We start from the raw sequence: 16,930 nt of genomic DNA on the forward strand, positions 1-16,930 counted from the left end.
TGCTAGTAGATATCTGCCAGAAAAGGTCCAGAGGAGCTATAGCTATTACTTTGTTTCCCCGGTTAGAGTCTCTTTGAATGACTTTGCAGCTATGCATGATATTTGCAACATTTTCAGTTTGGCAGGTCCATCCTCCACTGATGTCCCAGCTATCCTTCATCCCTCTCCTGCTCCTTATCCCTGGGGACTGCACATGTCTGATTCTGACCTCATACTTCAAGCTAATCGAGAGTAATCTTTCTGTGTCAGCCTGAATGACTGTGTTGGTCAGCATCAGGATTTAAACTGAAGTACTTGGCCCATGCTGTTGCTGGCCTGACCTCTTTGGGCCTTACTGAAAACCAAACAATTTGTGCTTTATAAATCCAGTGAATGGGCTGTACTCATACCTCAGCCTCCACTGCACAACCAGATCCTGGCTCAGTCGCAAAACCTAACTTCTCCCTGGGTTTGGCGCAACTTGCTGAGAGCACCCCGTTACCTTTCTGCCCGAAATTGCTGCGTGGTCAGGACTGTGCCGAGTTCCCAGGCTCCCAAACTATGGTCTCATCTCATTTGTATCTGAGAAGGACGTAACAAGCTGAAAGTACCAGAGTGCCATGGCTTTATCAGTCCCCTAGCAGGGCATTCAAGACCCATGTCAGTCTCCCCTGCTGCTCAGCGTATGGTTTTGTGTTTTCCCTTTCTCTTTGGAGGTGCCTTTTCCCCACAGTAAGTCTGCCTGACCTGTTGTAAAGTCAGGATTGCCATCGTCCACTGGGAAGAGCGATGCAAAGCTTGCTTTCCCATTCTCCGACGCTTCTCCTGCTCTTCAGGATTTGTTAAATGTAGTTGGCAGCCATCCAGCAGCTGGATTAGCATTAAATAATGAGCAAATGGCCTGCAGCCCTTTTTCAGACCTGGCAAAACACACACCTTTCATTCTTTTCTTACATGTCTTTGAGCCCTGTTTTTATCACACTGGGAGAGAGCTGACTACCAGATGCTGCTCTGGTCAATGCTGGGGACAGAACAGAGGGTGCTGCACTCCTTCCTTTGTTGCTAATTAGTACCAGGGTGGTAGCTAGAGGCTGCTAGCTGTGAGAGCAAAACTGTTTTCTCCCTCCTCTTGTAACTGCAGCCATGGCGAGCAGTCAGTGGCAGCTGTAAGCAGCTGGGGTGAGCTGCAGCAGAGCAGGAGCAATGCTCATTTCTTAATTTTCCTGCATGCTCCAGGCTCCAGGGGAGCAGCCCTGGCAACCTCTTCATTTGTAGTCAGGGGCTGAAGTCCCAGGTGAGATGAAGGCACACATTACTATGTCAACCCCAGCAGCTACGCACTGTGTTGAGGTCACCCAGCAGCCTTGATATCTACAAGTAAGTGTCAGAGACCCATGTCCAGACCCGTGCCCCGTCCACTGGTCTCAGATGCCTTTCTGATATTCGATGAAATTGGATTATGTAGAGCTGCCAGACGATTTATTTATTTATTCTGGGAAAGGGAAGAGGGAAGGAGGCCAGCAGGGATGGAGAATAGGGAAAGAAAGAGGGAAGAAGAAGCAAAGACAAGAGAGAGGTAGCTATGCAGTTAGCATTCCTGAGCCATCTGGACCTGTTGGCATGGCCCCAGCTGGACGGGCTCACAGGTTTATCCACAGCATGATGTAATCTCCATCGTCCAGCATTTGATTTTTTTCCTTGTGCTGGATGGCCTCGTATCTGGTGCAAGTCTGGAGCGGGCATTTTGATTTCCTGTTGCTATTTGTGGACTTTTCCTGGCCGATCCTCAAGAGCAGCTCGGGCGGCTTGCATTCCTCAAGCTGAAGAAGCAATGCCACCCCATCAGCGCAGAGTGGAGGCCAGCCGTGGCCAGCCTGCGGGCCAGGGAGGGGCAGCCCCGCATGGGGAACCAGCTGTGGTTTGCACCGTGCCGCAGCTGGAGAGGGTGACACCTCTGCCTGGTGCTTGGACCAGTGCAGCTGAGCTCAGGAGTCGGCTCAACCTTCAACACCAGCACAGAAAGGGCTGGCGGGACCGCCCTTCCCGGCTGCTCGTGGGCTTCCCTGGCCTGATGGGTCTTGCAGCAGAATGGGAGGAAGGAGAATTTTATTTGGCCCAAGACCTATTCCTCCCTTTGGTAGATGTGAGTAAAAAGCAACCGATGATCTTAGTCCCTCTCCTTCTCTAACACCAGCACCGGGGAGCACCAAGGCTCTCAGCTGCCCTGTGAAGCAGGTGGGCTTCCCAGCACGTGGGAAGGGGAGCTGGGGAGGACGTGATCCGACGCCGCCAAGTGCCCACCCTTGCTAGGGGAAGGCCTGTGATCTGCTTCCCTCCATCACTCAGTGCCATTTGCAGGAGGCATTGCAGTCTAATGGGAAGGGTTCAGACTCGTGTTCCATCCATGGTCTGTGGGAGACAGCCATGCCTCACCAAGGCCAGCCATCTCTTTTTTCTTCAGTCCTTCCCAGCACATGAAATGAAGAGGGTTTGCACGTCCGCCTCCGTAAAAGCACACTGTTTGATTGTCTTTAAGTTACAGGAGCCACACAGGAGCAAAGAGGTCTTCTTCACTACCTAAATTCAATGTATGGAGAGGCAAACAGCAGAGCCACAGGTCTCCTCCTGCCTTCCGAAACAGAGCAACTCCCACCCTCCCACAGGGCTGGAAAGGTCTGAGATGCCCAGAGGATGAAGATGGGATTTCTCTACAGCATACCACTGCTGCAAGCAAACCTCAAACCCAGTGATACAGCCTGCTTCAGAGTACGCCATTCTCCGCTCTGACTCAAGAGATGTGGGTAGCTGTGTGATGAGCCATTAGGCAATGGTTTGACATAAGCACACAGTACTCCCTCCCTCACAATGCCTCATCCTACCCACATGCCTTGCTTAGCTTTGTTTCCTCCAGTGGCTTGGGAACAGGGAAATTGAGTGCAGTGACCCCCCCCCAGAGAGCAAAATTTTGTTCAGCGGAGAATCCTATGGCCTGGTTCAGAAGTTGTCCTGGTTGCACCCGGACGGAGCAAGGCTCTGCTTTCATAATACCCCAGGGATGGCGTGTCCACCAGGGATGGACTCCCTGGAACCACAGAGCTGAGCTTTTCCACCCAACTCAGCTCTGCTGGGAGAGAGAGTAGCTGAGGAAAACGATGGCCTCTTTATAAGCCGACTGGCAAAACTCTTGCATCTCTCCTGGGAGCGGGCCAGGGATTCTGAGTCACTGCTTAAGTGGGTTGCAGCCAAGGTAGTCTTACCCAAGACATTAAGTGAGAGAGGAGAGATCCACCCAGGAGTGCCAGCAGAAAGAGAAATAGTCATGACCATAATTAATAATAATATAACGATGAAAAGATTCAGAAACGCACTGCCCACTCCAAAAATAAAGTTTGAGGACAATTCAAGTGCTGTAAAGAAAAGAGAAGAGAGGAAAGAGTCGAGAAAGACCGCCAAAGCCTGCATGTCAGCTGCAACGCAAGGAGTCCCGTCCAGCTGGCCTGGGTTCAGAGAGCTCCTATTGTCCAACAGCATTTCCAAGACACCATTCAAAACTTTCAGAAAATGAACCCAAGATGCAGGGTGAGATTTATCACACAATAAAGGCAAGCCAGATGTGTGCACCCTTTCGGAGAGAGGAGGCAGCAGGAAGGCAATGGAGGAGCGAAGCAGGGGAGAATCAGGCAGCAGAGGCATGAAGGAGGAGGGTGACATGAGAAGGGCTGGTGCTGTGAGCATCCAGGCAGGAACAGGGGCTGGGTGCATCTGTGCTGGGACACACACTGGGCACTTATGAAGGGTTTCATGTATACAGAGAACTCCATACTTAGGAAAATTCACTTGGCATCAGGATTAAGGGACAGAAGGGGAAGATCTCACTGGTGCTTTTTCTCTTTTGTTGCGCATAAAACAGTGATGGATACTAAGAGGTTATTGTTGCTTCTGGTCCTGGATTTTACACCTGCATAATAAAGCCATGTCTGAAAGAATGCCCAGAAGCCAAACCACTGTAGATTTTATCTCGATTTTCTAGGGCTCGCACAGCCTTCATTATTGCTTTGCAGCATTGGCCACCATGGCAGGGCTGTAACTTCTTTTGCCACAGCAATCACTCACTTCCACCTGTAATTTGATTATGTTAAAATCTAGCAATTAATTATACAGAAAGATAATTTAATCTTTGAATCTGCCGCTAATGTGGAGTTGTGTGAGTACAACCCGCCGTCATTAAATAAGTCCTCAAGTTCTCCCTGCCTGCAATGAGACCAGTGCTGTTTCTGCTGTCTGCAGAATAACCCGGTAGGGTGGCCATGCCATACCATGCTCCACAGATTAAAAGGTGACTTGGTTTTGTTCTCAGGAAGACCTCTGGTAGCAAGGACCTGTTCATCTAAGAGCAAAAAGCCTGAGAAAACACTTTGGAGGCTTAAGCTAGAGAGTCCCTCTTTGCAATGACTCATATGTTTGGTGACTGTAGTTAGCTTCTACAACAGTTTTTTTTAGAAAGGGGTGGATTTATCTGAAGCCTTTAAACTGAGATGAGATGTTTCTTTCTGTGAAGCTCAGTTGCAGATGATGAGTTTGAAGCGGGAGGCATGAATATAGCTCCTGCACTCAGCTATGTAAGGAACCATATTTGATTACCAGACTGGTTCCTCCAGGCCCTAAAACCCATGAAGCCATCCATCGTCTCCTTGTGCCGCTCCAGGGGTGTCCAGAGAACAGATTCCCAAATCCACCCATTTCTGCAGACACCGCTCCAATGCTGGGGTGCAGATGCCTGCTTGATCTCAGACACAGGAGCTTTCAGGGCAGGTTTTCAGGGCATAATAGGATTCCTGTCTTCAAAGGAACATGGGATCTTTTCTTCCCAGAAGCCTCTGACTTTACTTGAGCACACGATCCCAGGCATCTTCACATTTCTACTTCTTTTCACCAGCTACAGGGTACTCGGCTGCTGGGCCTTGTCGTGGAGAAGTCTGGCTTGGGGAGAGGATAGCTGGAGAGCCAGGCATTGGGAAAGGATTTTCACAGGCTGCCTTTCTCCTTCAGCCTTGATTTTCATCCCATGGTTGAAGTAACTGCATTATCTCTGACCAGTCAGATCTCTATCCTCGTCATTGGAAACACAGGGCTTTGACCCCTCGTTCACCGACATCACACCTTCGTTCTCCCCCAGGACGGTGTTAATCCCATAGTGACAAATGGTCTGAGAGGTGTTACTGCCCTTCGCGGGCTAGGAAGGATTTCCCCATTCTCCAGAGACTCTGGTTTCTGCAGCGCCACCGCTGAGGTGAAAATGATACCCTCAGCATTGGAGCTGAAGTTTAATTTCCTATCTGCTGCTCAGGGCACAGATTTTCCACTGGGATATTGGCAGCAGGTCAGAAATCTGCATTCCAAGCTGAATTGCTTTGAAAACAGTCCTGGTGCAGAACCCCATTCAGTCTGCTGGTTGCAAAACCCAGCTCTTGCCCAGCCTGGCCACTGAAGAGAGTCCCAGCTCTTGCTCTCTCAAGATTTTGGGTGAAGATACTTGAATCACAAATCAGCTGGTCCAGACTTAGTTGCTCTGTAATTGCCCTTTACAAAGGCCCAAGGAATGAAAGCCACCAGTAATGTTTGGTATTAGCTGCATGCCTCAGCTTTTGGACTTGAACAGAGTACAGCTATCTTCCTCTTCCAAGGCCTGCTTTTCTTTATGGGTCTCCAGGGACCTGCCAGGGGACAAAATGTGAATTATCTCTGATTTTGCTCTCTGAGCACTAAAGAGAAACAGTTTCAATGAGACAAATGAAGCTGATTGTAAAGATAATACAGACCTTTCCTCCTTCTCTGGTTATCTCCCAAAGCAGATTTCCTTTATCTCCCAGGGTGCTTTTCTCATTGCTTAGATTGCCTTTCTTGCAAGATGCAGAAAAAAGGCCCATAATGGCATGAGGGTGACAAGCTGTGTAAGAGCAGAGATCTGCCAACTCTGGTGGCTCCAACCCCATGTTGGGCAGGGCCAGAAGCTTCCAAGAAAGATGGAAGAAATGGTGGAGCAGCATTTATTCCAGCTTATTTTGGTTATTGAATAAACTTCCCCATCCCACTGACTGGTGACTGGCTTGAACAGTTGCACCTCTGTAATTTATTTTTAATTGTATTGAACGTTCATGCTGTATTTCATGTCTTTTGGTGATACTGTGACCGAGCTTCACTGCAGAATGGCAGTATAGTTCACAGAATCATGCAGAGTAAACCAGTATTTTCTTTTGTTGGCCCTGCCTGCTGCCTTTCATCGCATGGCACGTCCCTCTCCATCAAGCAGCATTTTTCCCTAAACTGTCCAGGCAGACATGTCACACACAATTAAATCTATGTAGGCTTTTTCAGGGTAGATTTGCAGGGCTGGGCTGGAGCTGCATCCCTAGGTTGCGCGGGGGTGCCACACGACAACAGGGATGGCTATGGAAACCCAATTGTGTTCTGGCTGCTGTGCCTCTGTGGGGACTGAGAAGGGATGGATGTGTTTGGGCTCTGCAAAAGGCACACCTGGGTGGAGGTGGATCGGGGTAACATAGCAGATAAGGCCTTCCCAAAGATGATGGATTATATTTTCACACATAAGTAGACAAAGTTCACGTGAAGCCCATCCCCTGGGTGCTGCAGCAGCAGAAAGACCCCTGGCCCCCCGTCATTGTGTGGAGTTAGGGTGTCACTGGGATCCTGCTGCAAACTCAGCTGAGGCTGCCAAGTTAACACAAAGACGTAAAGCACCAATTCAGACAAGAGGGCAGAGATAACGATACAGCTTCTTTCTCTCAGAGCTACTGCTTGTGTGAAGTCTCTGCCCAGAGACTGTACTGACCTTGGCTTGGGAAGGAGCAAAGAAGAGGAAGAGACCCCTGCCAGCTTGCCCAGGGGTACCTGCATTCCCACAGAGAACACCTCCCACGCATCTCCGTTCTAACATGACCCAGCTGCCACCACGACAGCTCAGAAATAAAGGCGGCTTTGTTTTGTAGCAAGCAGGTGTCTTCAGTTCTCCGAGCTCAAGAAAGGCCTTGAAGGACAAACTTTTTATTTACGTTTCATGGACTCCTAGACATAGCCCCCAAATCTTCTGCCAAATGAGGGTTAAGAGCAGCTGATCTAAATGTTTCATCCTGAGAGAGTTGTGTCCACTTCTGCCTATGGTTTAAGTCCCGCTCAAATTTTTTTTATCAGTCGGCTGCAAGGGAGTTGTAAGCCAAAGGAAATTTGGGACATTCGTTGCATATGTAGCATACACGCAGCAAAAACTCGCTGGAAAGCAGAGGCATTCCTCTTTATCCTCTAGGGTGCTGCTGCTGGGAGGAGAGGTGCTTCTGTCTCTGCAGATTCAGCAAGTCTCATGCAACAAGCAAATGGTGTACTGTAGCTGCTTTCCACCCCAGGCGAGTGGAGCCTGGTTTGCCCTAGGGGAGGCTGACGTGTTCCCCCTCCTCCCTAGCACACGCTTACCTTCTCCGCACCCTGGCATCCGCAGGTGGTTTGAGGGCACACAGATGGCCACACCGTTATGGCCACACTGGGATGCCACTTGCCTTTTATTTCACCTCACCCTGGGCTCTGCCCTGCTCCACAAGTCATTCCCCTCACAGGGCGCTTCCAGTGTCTCCCACATCACCACTGCCCACACTGGCTGCTAATCGCATTTATGCTGAGCACACTGAACCCAGGTGTGGGTACACGAGTGCCCATGACTCTTCTGCCACTGCTGCAGCAGGTGCCTTCGGTGCCTCCTTCGGAGTTGCTGAGAAACCCGGTCACAGGCTGGCGGATTTCAGCTTTCCACATACATTTTTCTCTCTTTTTTTTTTTTTTTTTTTCCTTTCAGGGGCAAAAACATTTAAGTTAAAGACTTCACTCGCCCACTCCCCCCCACGCCTGGGTGCCTCCCAAGATTCCTCCCCAATGAACAGCAGGCTCGCGAACTCCCGAGCTGGGAATTACACGGCTGCAATCACAGCCGCAGAATTTTGATGTGGTCTGTATTGTGCGTATGCTTTTAACAACATCACCCATTCTGTCAGCTGATATTTTTCTTCCCCCCTCCTCTGACATCCCACGATGAGAAAGCGCCATGAAGGGGCAAAGGCGAGGTCTCCTCACGGGGGAGAGCCCGCCGGGTGGGGGGGGGGGGGGGTGGCGGGAGGGGGGCTGCGCCCCCCTCCCGCCACCCCACCCCCCCCACCCGGCGGGCTCTCCCCCTCCATCTCGGCGTCCCCTCCGACCTCAGCGTCCAGCCGAGCCGTGCAGGCGGCCGGTGCACCGCGGGAGAACCGGGACAGGACCGCTAACGCCGGTACCCCGGCGGAGGCCGGGCCGTGAGGCGCGGACGGGTCCGGGGACCAGCTCCGTCCTAACCCTGCACTCCTCCCGCCCGCCTCGCGCGGCTCCGCTGGCAGCCGCCTCCCATTGGCCGCCGCTCGGCGGCGCCGGCCAATGGGCGGCCGTCGCTGCCGGGCCGTTGGAAGAGTGCCGCGGCGACCGTTAACCGCCAGCGGCTGGGGAGGGGGCGGGCGGTTCGGCCGTAGCCGCCGGTCGCCCCTCGGACGCAAGAGGCAGCGGGGAAGCGCTGGGCGCTCACCCGGGTTCTTCGGGCCGTTCCGCTGGACGGGGTGGCGGGGGAACGAAGCGGCTGCGGGCACCCGGGACCCAGGCGGGGACCTCGTCGGGCCGGCGTTGCCGCTGCTCCCTCGCTTCAGGGTAGCGCCTTGCCTTGGCGCGGCTCCCTCAATCGCCTTCCCCTGATTGTGCCTTGAGCCTCTGTCGTCCCTCCTAGGTCTTGTGGCGCCTAGCGCTGGAAATTGTAAATCCAGGTCCTTGGCACGGATGTGCGGTGGAAGGAGGTTTCCACAGCGAGCTGCGCCTGAGCCTTGCTGGGACTTCGCAAGGCACCGGGGACATGGCTGCCGCTTGTAGCGCCTTTGGTCTGAGGGGTTGCGGTCCCTGTGGGGAAGGAGCTGATGGCGCAGCTGGCCTGTGGGGAAGCAGGTCACCTGCCTTGCTTTCAGTGACCATAAAGCTCCCTCTTTCTGTCGTTCTGCATTACTCTACAGACGGCAGTAAATTCTGGGCCTGGTTCCAGATCAGGTTCAGTCAAACCCTCTGCCACTGGGAGGCTGGGTGTCAGGTAAGCGTTTGGTTCGCCATGCGGTCCAAGGTCGTGATGTGCAAGGTAATCGCAGGTGATACGGGCATTGCTGGCAGTCTCTGAGGAAGACTGAGGGGTGCTGCTGGTCAGGATGCTGTCCTGCTGCTGGAGGGAAGTAGCAGTGGGGTTTGCAGATGGTTTGGCCTGAAGTGCTTCGGCCGTGCCATGCAGAGAAACAGGAACAGCAAGGGGTAGAAGGTCAGTGGCAAGCTATCCAGGCAGACCAGGGGCCTGAGCAGACCAGGCGTGGAGCAGCAGGGAGCTGTGGTACGTGAGAGGAGAGACCAAGAGCAACAGGAGTCAGGATGGAGGGGGACCAGAGGGGTCTGAGAGAGCCAAGAGGTGGTTGGATGATCACTTGTGCCCCTTGGGGTGCACATGCACCGACTAGACTGTGAGGAGAAGTGTGCACAGCATCTGTCCATCCTGCCTGGATCTTGTTAACGCTGTCAAGGCCTTCACTTTCATAAGGTCTAAAATTCACTGTATTTTAAAGAGAGCAGAAGGACTGTCTGGAGTGTATGGGCTCTTCTTTCCTGGAATGTAAAGGAAACCTCGGCTGTGCAGCTGGAGTGCAGGGGGCTTCATTCCTTAGTGAAAGCAGAGAAGGGAAATGCAGATGTCACAGCTGGGACAGGAGATTTATCTTGGCAAGCAAAGAGGAAAAATACTTTCAAAAAGAAAAGAGAAAACTCAGAAGAATCCCCTCCCCATCTGCACTGCCTGCCAGCACGAGCAGAACCTCCAACCTGCAAAGGCCCTTCGTCTCCTGGGCCTGGGCTGCCGCCCAGCTGGATTAGGCCCTCGCCGCTTTCTCTTTGGAGCGAGACCGTTGTGGTGAGAGCAGGGAGGCTGTGAGAACCAGGCTGATCCTGAAGGGAGATTATCTCCAAACAACTCAGCTGGAGGTGGGAAGGGGAAAGTCACAGTCAAAGGATGGAAGCATGGAAGGGGAAAGGAGAGACAGATGCAGCCAGGGTGACCACAGAGCAGAAGTGGATCCAGGGAGAAGAAACCATCCCCTCAGCCATGCGTCGTGCCACTGGGCTACAAGAGTGGCACCTGAAGGCATCCCATGCGCAACCAGCCAGGGGAAAAGGCTTAATGCCTCAGTCTCTGCTTGGGTCCCCCAGAGGTCTAACACCAGCTCTGGGTGGGGGGAAATAGAGAGCTTGCGTTTGGATGTCTGGATGCCTTACATTAGCTCCCAAGATAACTGTTGTACAACAGGAAAGGGTGTTCGAATGAGAAGTGCACGCACGCACATACAGTGTGCTATTTAGACAACCCGAAGCATGAGGTCAGGATGAAAACATGTGGTGGAAATATGTTTGGAAGAGTCAGTGCCTATGTCAGTCACCAGGAGTGGGAGAGAGCGGGAGCCAGCAGCTGACAGATTCACACTCTCTCCCCGTGGCTGGGGTGGCCTCAGCCCGAGCAGATTCTTCTGTGGCACCAGAGCAGCTTAAGGCTCTCTGTTGGGCCTGGAGATGCGGTGGTCATTGCCTCCCCTGTACCTGCGCACGCTGGCTTGTCCCCTTCGGGCGCTGCCTCCCTGTCCTCCCAGAACTGCAGTGGGGGGGACGGGCAGCCAGAAATCGGGCTTGGATCAGGAAATCCAGCACATCCTCGCCATTGCGTTTCTGTCCCTTGGCTGCCCCCTCCCTGACCGCTTCACTGGTAATACAGCTTTGGAAACACATCTCGTGCTATTTCTTGGCTTTGGAGCATAGTTAGAAGGAGAAGGAAGGAGGGTGTGAAAGGGAGGGGGAGATAGCAGGAGCAAATAATGCAAAATGAGACTGAGCTGCGAGCTTCGTATCCCATCTGGAAGCTGTTTTCCCCCAGTACACTTCACACCCGCTCCCTCTGGGCCAGGATGGTAAGGCTCACGTTTCCCAGTTGACTGGTCCCCCTTGCGCAAGCCACGCCCTTCTGTGTGACAGCTGCTTGAGATACCTTAAAGGAGAATCTCAGCAGAGTTGCAGAGTCCTTCATTGTCACAGTTAGAAATTCTTGGCCAGATTGCTCAAATTCTCTGAGGAGCGGGAGCTGGCTGATCTCAGCCTGGCTGGAAGGTGCTCTTGAGGAGAGAGTCTAGGCCTTGAAGAGGCTGTGAGAGTATGAGCCTGCTCTGCTTGTGCATCTCTGTCCATCCCACCTTCATTCATGTCCTAGTCCTGTGGGCTCTTTCTTGGACATTCCACCAACATGTGCCTTTGGTCTGCTGAGATCTTCATTGCCACGGCATGGGCAAAAGTCTCCCTAAAGCCCAGCACGGTCGTTTCATTTAGTGGCAGCACATGAAGGCCTTTAGCTGTGCTGGCTCCAGTCTGGGTGGGAAGGGAGGGCTAGTAGCTGCCCAGCAACTCCTTTGGCAGGTGACCTTCCAGCCAGGATAAAGCTACCGTCTATTTGGCCAAGTGATTAACCTGCTTCTGTTTATCACTCAGAAACTTAGAGCACTGACCCTGCCATACTCTGCCATGATCCACACAGCTCTGAGACACCGTACCCTGGGACTTGCAGTTCCTTGGAGCCTTCTCTCTCATACACGTTAAGGAAGAGTACGGCTGAAGCCTTCTCTGAGTTTTGCCAGACAGGTGCAACTCCCCCAACAGAGCTGGGTGGGACAGAGTTTGCATATTCTGGGTTAGCAGGCTAGATCTGAACTAATTAGCAGTGGTTTTGATGGCATCTATCCAAAATAAGCTCTGGGCTGCTCCTCACTGTGCTCGTCACAGTTGGATCTGGACAAGAGAACACTTTTTCCTATTACTCTGTGGTTGCGTGCATGGCTGTCTTTACTAATCAGAAATCTAGTTGGCAATACCTGTTGGCATCAGGAGAGAACGGAGCCAAGCTAAGAGACACAGCAGTCTTCCTGGGACATGGTGGGTTAGCTTCCTGCTTGTCCTGTAGTTTCCATTGTGGATATAGCCAGCTACAAAGCCATGTCATTATCTTTGTTTGCTCTACCCTTCCTTATTCTGCTTTCCTCTGCCTCCTGCCACCTTCTTTGAGTAAAATAGCAATCTCCAGCTCTGTGACAGCTCTAGGTGCTCTCCCTTTTTGAGGGTGTCTGATCCTTGGTGCCCCCTTTGATAATAACCATAGTTATTCCCAATCTCATAGGTTCGCTCCCTTCTCTCCACCACCTGTGTTTGGAGATGTTGGACTGGTATATGTATGATTGCTGAGAGCTGAAAGGGGGCTGCTTTGATGAGAAGGCTTTGCCAGCATTTAGTTGTGCTGGAGGATAAGACCCAGGAGCCCAGAGAGTGGTATGTGCCCCAACATTTCTGGATTCCTGGCGGGGGGGGTGAGTTTCATTCTCTGCTTCTCTGAGGGAACTGGGGTTGTTTAGTCTGGAGAAGAGGAGGCTCAGGGGAGACCTTATTGTTCTCTACAACTACCTGAAAGGAGGTTATAGCAAGGTGGGTACTGGTCTCTTCTATCAAGTAACTAGTGATAGGATGAGAGGAAATGGCCTCAAGTTGCACCAGGGGAGGTTTAGATTGGATATTAGAAAAAATTTCTTTACTGAAAGGCTTGTCAGGCATTGGAACAGGCTGCCCAGGGAAGTGGTGGAGTCACCATCCCTGGAGGCGTTCAAAAAAACGTGTAGACATGGCAGTTCAGGACATGGTTTAGTGGGCATGGTGGTGTTGGGTTGATGGTTGGACTCGATCTTAAAGACCTTTTCCAACCTAAACAATTCTATGATTCTCACCCATGTTTTTCCCATACTGTGCAGTAGGTCTCTGTCTCTTGGGAAATAACGGTCTCTTGGGGACCTGAACTCCTGCATCTCTGGGAGAACAGTGTTGCCTTCATCCTCACTTCCAAGCAGTGAGGTCTTCCAGCAAGCCTGCTGTGTGGTGTCTAAAAGAAGAACCAGAATTCTGCAATTACTCCTGCCAATGCTGGTGCCTGTGTTAAGGCTCTGATACTCAGCCCCTTGCAATCATTACTCACCTCTCACCCCATAGCCACTGCTGGGGTGATTTTTTGGTTTCAGAATAAAACCAGAGACACATCTCCACCTCTTCCCTCAGGGTAGGTTTGTCCTACAATGGGAAGACTGTTGACTGACCAAGAGATCCTTGTTATAAGCCTGGGTGGGATGCCACTAAAAGTGTGTGGAACTACAGCATAAATGTATCTTCTTGGCTCTCTTCACTCCCACCTCTGCCTTTGTTAATGCACAGTTGTAAAAGAGATTTGAAGCATGTGTCAGAGTCGCAGACAGCTCTCCCTGCAGCTGTCCATCCAGCTCTGCTGCTTTTCCAGGGTTACATTGTGGTTCTAGTTTTGACGGTTACAACAGTATATATGATTTGAGAGCCTCTTGTTGGATCCCGGCTCTGCTGTGCTGTCGTGGTGCATTGGCAGCCAGAACTCTGAATCTCTTCCCTTTTCTGCAGTTATGTTCTCACCCTTTACCGTAAGGCTATCGTGTTCATATCCTGTGTTTGCTTGTGTCGTTTAGAGAAAGCAAGACAAAGAACAGCTGTTACATGAGCAGGCACTCTCTGGGGTTAATGCTCAGGACTCCAAACTCTTTACCCCTTAGTGCTGTAGGATAGCACAAAACCTGGTTTTCCAGTGCTTTTTAGATAAGTATCTAACCCAGTTCCATCTGCTGACTCAGCTCCCTCTGAAGATCTGTTATGCTCAGCACAGATGGGAGGTGTTTTCTGTTGCTTGATTCAAGTGCAGAAATGCTTCTAGGCAACTTGGAAATGGCTGGGTAGATTTTATCAAGCTACCCCGCCAACTCTGGTTCCGGTATGGGAACAAGTGGAGGAAACTTTAGCCCAGACATCCCAGGGAGGGCCTCAACACTGGGATTTAGCATGAGTGTGCCTTCACCTACCTGCACATGCAGTGTCTGCCCTCCCAGGGGAGCCTCGGATGGTGGTGTGTCAGGCTGTCGCTCCAGGCAGTGGGAGGACAGGACAAGTGGGAAGGAAGCAAAGGAAGTGAAACCTCGTATTAGGCACAATGCAGGCAGTAGGGACTCCCCCCCCTACTTCCAGCATGCTCCGTGGGCATCTGTTTTTAAATTGAGTGGCTGAGGGATGATGTTGGAGGGTGAAGGGCACCGGCATGTTGGAGATCGCTGCAGCTCACCGTCTCCCTCCCCCACTTGGTGGGAAGCTTGGGTCTGCTCGGCTGGAGCCTACTTCACTCCCCAGCCTCACCCCAACCCTCTGACAGCCAGCGTAATGTTGACCGAGTGATACAGTGCTCAGGTAAAACAAATATACCTTTCTGTCGGAGCAGGAACCTGTAGGCTACAGCATCCGGGGTCCTCTGGCCAACTCCTCCCTCAGTCCTAGCACTGGGGAAAGGAAGGACTGCACACACCCCATGCTCCTCTAGGAGCCGGGCTCTTTCCTGAGCTCGGCTCTCACACTGGAATTCTTTGGCATTCATGTCTCCACTCTAGGACCTGCGTGCTCTCTCCCACTCTCTCTCATCCATACCCTGTTGCTCTTGGTATTTCAGTACGCTGCTTTCAATGCCTTTCTGCCCACCCAGATGCTTTTCCAGGCGGGGGGGACCCAGTCTGACTCTTCTGAGCTCTCTCCAGTTCATTTAAGTTACACAGTTCCGTCTGTGTAATATAGTCACTTGAATGTATCTGTCTTTTCTTTCCTCTCCCTGAGCCAGAAGCCTCAATCTGCCAACAAATGGGATAATTTTTCAGCTGGTGTTTGGCAACCATCATTTTTCTCCCTGCCCAACCAATCCTTTGTTGTAGCAAATGGAAAAGTTAGTGATTTTACTTCTGAACAGGAGGATATGCCTCAAAGGAAACAGGTTCCCTGTAGCATCAGGAGCCCAGCTCTGCAGCAGCACTGGCCAGATTTACTGACTGTTACTGGAATGATTAGTAGAATGATTGTTTGTTGTTAACAGCCCATCTGTAGTGTTTAAACTTCATCGGGGAGCTGAATTTCACAGGCACTATCTGGCTGGAGGACAGCCTCATATGGTCCACAGAGGGGCTGTGAAATCCCAGAGGAAATTAAACACAACAGGGGGCCTTCCTGTTATGTTGATCCAACTGATCTTTTTTCTCTGATAGAAATCAGCAGCTGGGTTGATGTTCTCTGGGGCATCAGAGTGCCTATTGCTGCTGGCAGAGAACATGAGAAAGTGTCTGTCACCAAGGACAGGTGCTGAAGACCACAGTTTTCTGCCACACTTGCATTTTGTCATCACAGGGATTTCTTGCCTTGTGCTCTATTCAGCTCACTGTCACAGTGAGATGATGCTAGGAAGCCAAAGATAGGTACCCACAGAGGAAGGGGGAAATGTGAGAATATAGAAGAGTTTCATGAGTGTTTGTGGCATAGATAAACAGGCAGAGAAGATGTACAGCACCATGGCCCTTTTTATCTTAATTCAAGGTGTTTTTATGAAACTGATGCAGGCAAGGGATAGGAACTGCTTTTTCCCATCCAAAAAGGGCTGTTGCTGAGGTTTGGCTCTCAGTGCAGAGGAAGGCTCTCGGATCCCTCTTGGACTTGACACTAACATACTCTCTCCCTTTGTTTTTCCTCAGCATTTCTCAGAGAACCTGGATCACTTCTCCGACAACATGGAGGATTTCTCCAACGATCTCTTCAGCAGTTTCTTCGATGACCCAGTACTGGCTGAGAAGAACCCACTGCTGGACATGGACCTGGATCCACCCACTCCAGGCATCCAGGCAGAGCACAGCTATTCCCTCAGTGGAGACTCTGCTCCCCAGAGCCCCCTCGTGCCTGTCAAGACTGAAGATAATGCTAACGGTGAGCGTGAGATGTGCACACTGCACAGCTTCGGGCACATCTGTTAGCAGAGGCTCTGGCTGGCTTCCATATATAAGGACAAACTGGCTATTCCTTGGGCCTGCGCATGGCTAATCCAGGCAAGAATTTGATCTGCCGTTGTCAAATACAGCCCACATTTTTTCCTTCAGTTTGTGCTCTGACAGTCACATTGCTCCTTTGCCGGGCTGTTATTTATGAGGATGATAATTGGTTGTGGTTTGGTGTGCTGCCAGCTTCTGGCAAGCAATAGGCAATGTCACTTTAGGACCCTGCAAACCTGGGTGTGGATGCCCTAGATCCAGGTCTGTTTTGGCATCAAGCAGCAGGGTTTTGGCTTGAATATAGGAAGCATGAGTCTCTGGCTGCAACCAGTGCTGGTACATGTGGAAAGCTAAGTGGCTTCTTTACCAGCAGATCTTTTAGCAGGAGACAGAGAGGAACAGTCATTTCAAAACCTATTTTTAAAACAATTCATTTCAGGATAATTTATGATGGCTGGATATTTTTAGAGCCGTCCTTGCAGAGAGTCCTGTAATTTGCGGGACTGTGTGGGTGTCCCAACAGCTGATGGACACCAGGCTGCCTGAAAAAGCAGTGGCACAGGCTCAGTATACACAGAAGAAAGCCATTCCTTTGAGTGAGAGTGAGACCTGGGACAGAGGCTTCCCTCTCATGGCCAAGAATGATCCCAGCTCTCTGGTACAAATGCCAAGGCAGGAGGAGAGGAGCTGGCCTCCACTGCCTCTTTGGTCCCTGCAAAGGGCGCAGCCATCGGTGCCAGGTTCCTTAGGGGCCACTCAGAGAGGTGCTGGGAGAGAGGCTCATGGCAGGCCAAGCAAGCTCTGCCTCAGTATCAAAGCAGCTTTCCATTTACTTTTTTTTTTCCTTAGCTTTAACCCCCATACAGTCTTGAAGGGCACTCAGCCCAAACAGGCAACCAGAT

The 16,930-nt window shown here is 51.4% G+C and overlaps 1 protein-coding gene across 5 annotated transcripts in view; it reads left to right on the forward strand.

The window, feature by feature from the left end:
- Positions 1 to 16,930, forward strand: part of CREB3L1 (cAMP responsive element binding protein 3 like 1) — a 47,136-nt gene that overhangs the window by 9,578 nt on the left and 20,628 nt on the right. For all 5 annotated transcript variants that reach the window (XM_030005786.1, XM_030005807.1, XM_030005797.1 and 2 more), the window contains exon 2: positions 15,738 to 15,966. In XM_030005786.1, the coding sequence (XP_029861646.1) occupies positions 15,738 to 15,966 (229 nt within the window). The remainder of the gene's footprint in view (positions 1 to 15,737; positions 15,967 to 16,930) is intronic.

Source organism: Aquila chrysaetos, chromosome 2 (genome assembly GCF_900496995.4).
Source record: "Aquila chrysaetos chrysaetos chromosome 2, bAquChr1.4, whole genome shotgun sequence".
Classification (NCBI taxonomy): domain Eukaryota; kingdom Metazoa; phylum Chordata; class Aves; order Accipitriformes; family Accipitridae; genus Aquila; species Aquila chrysaetos.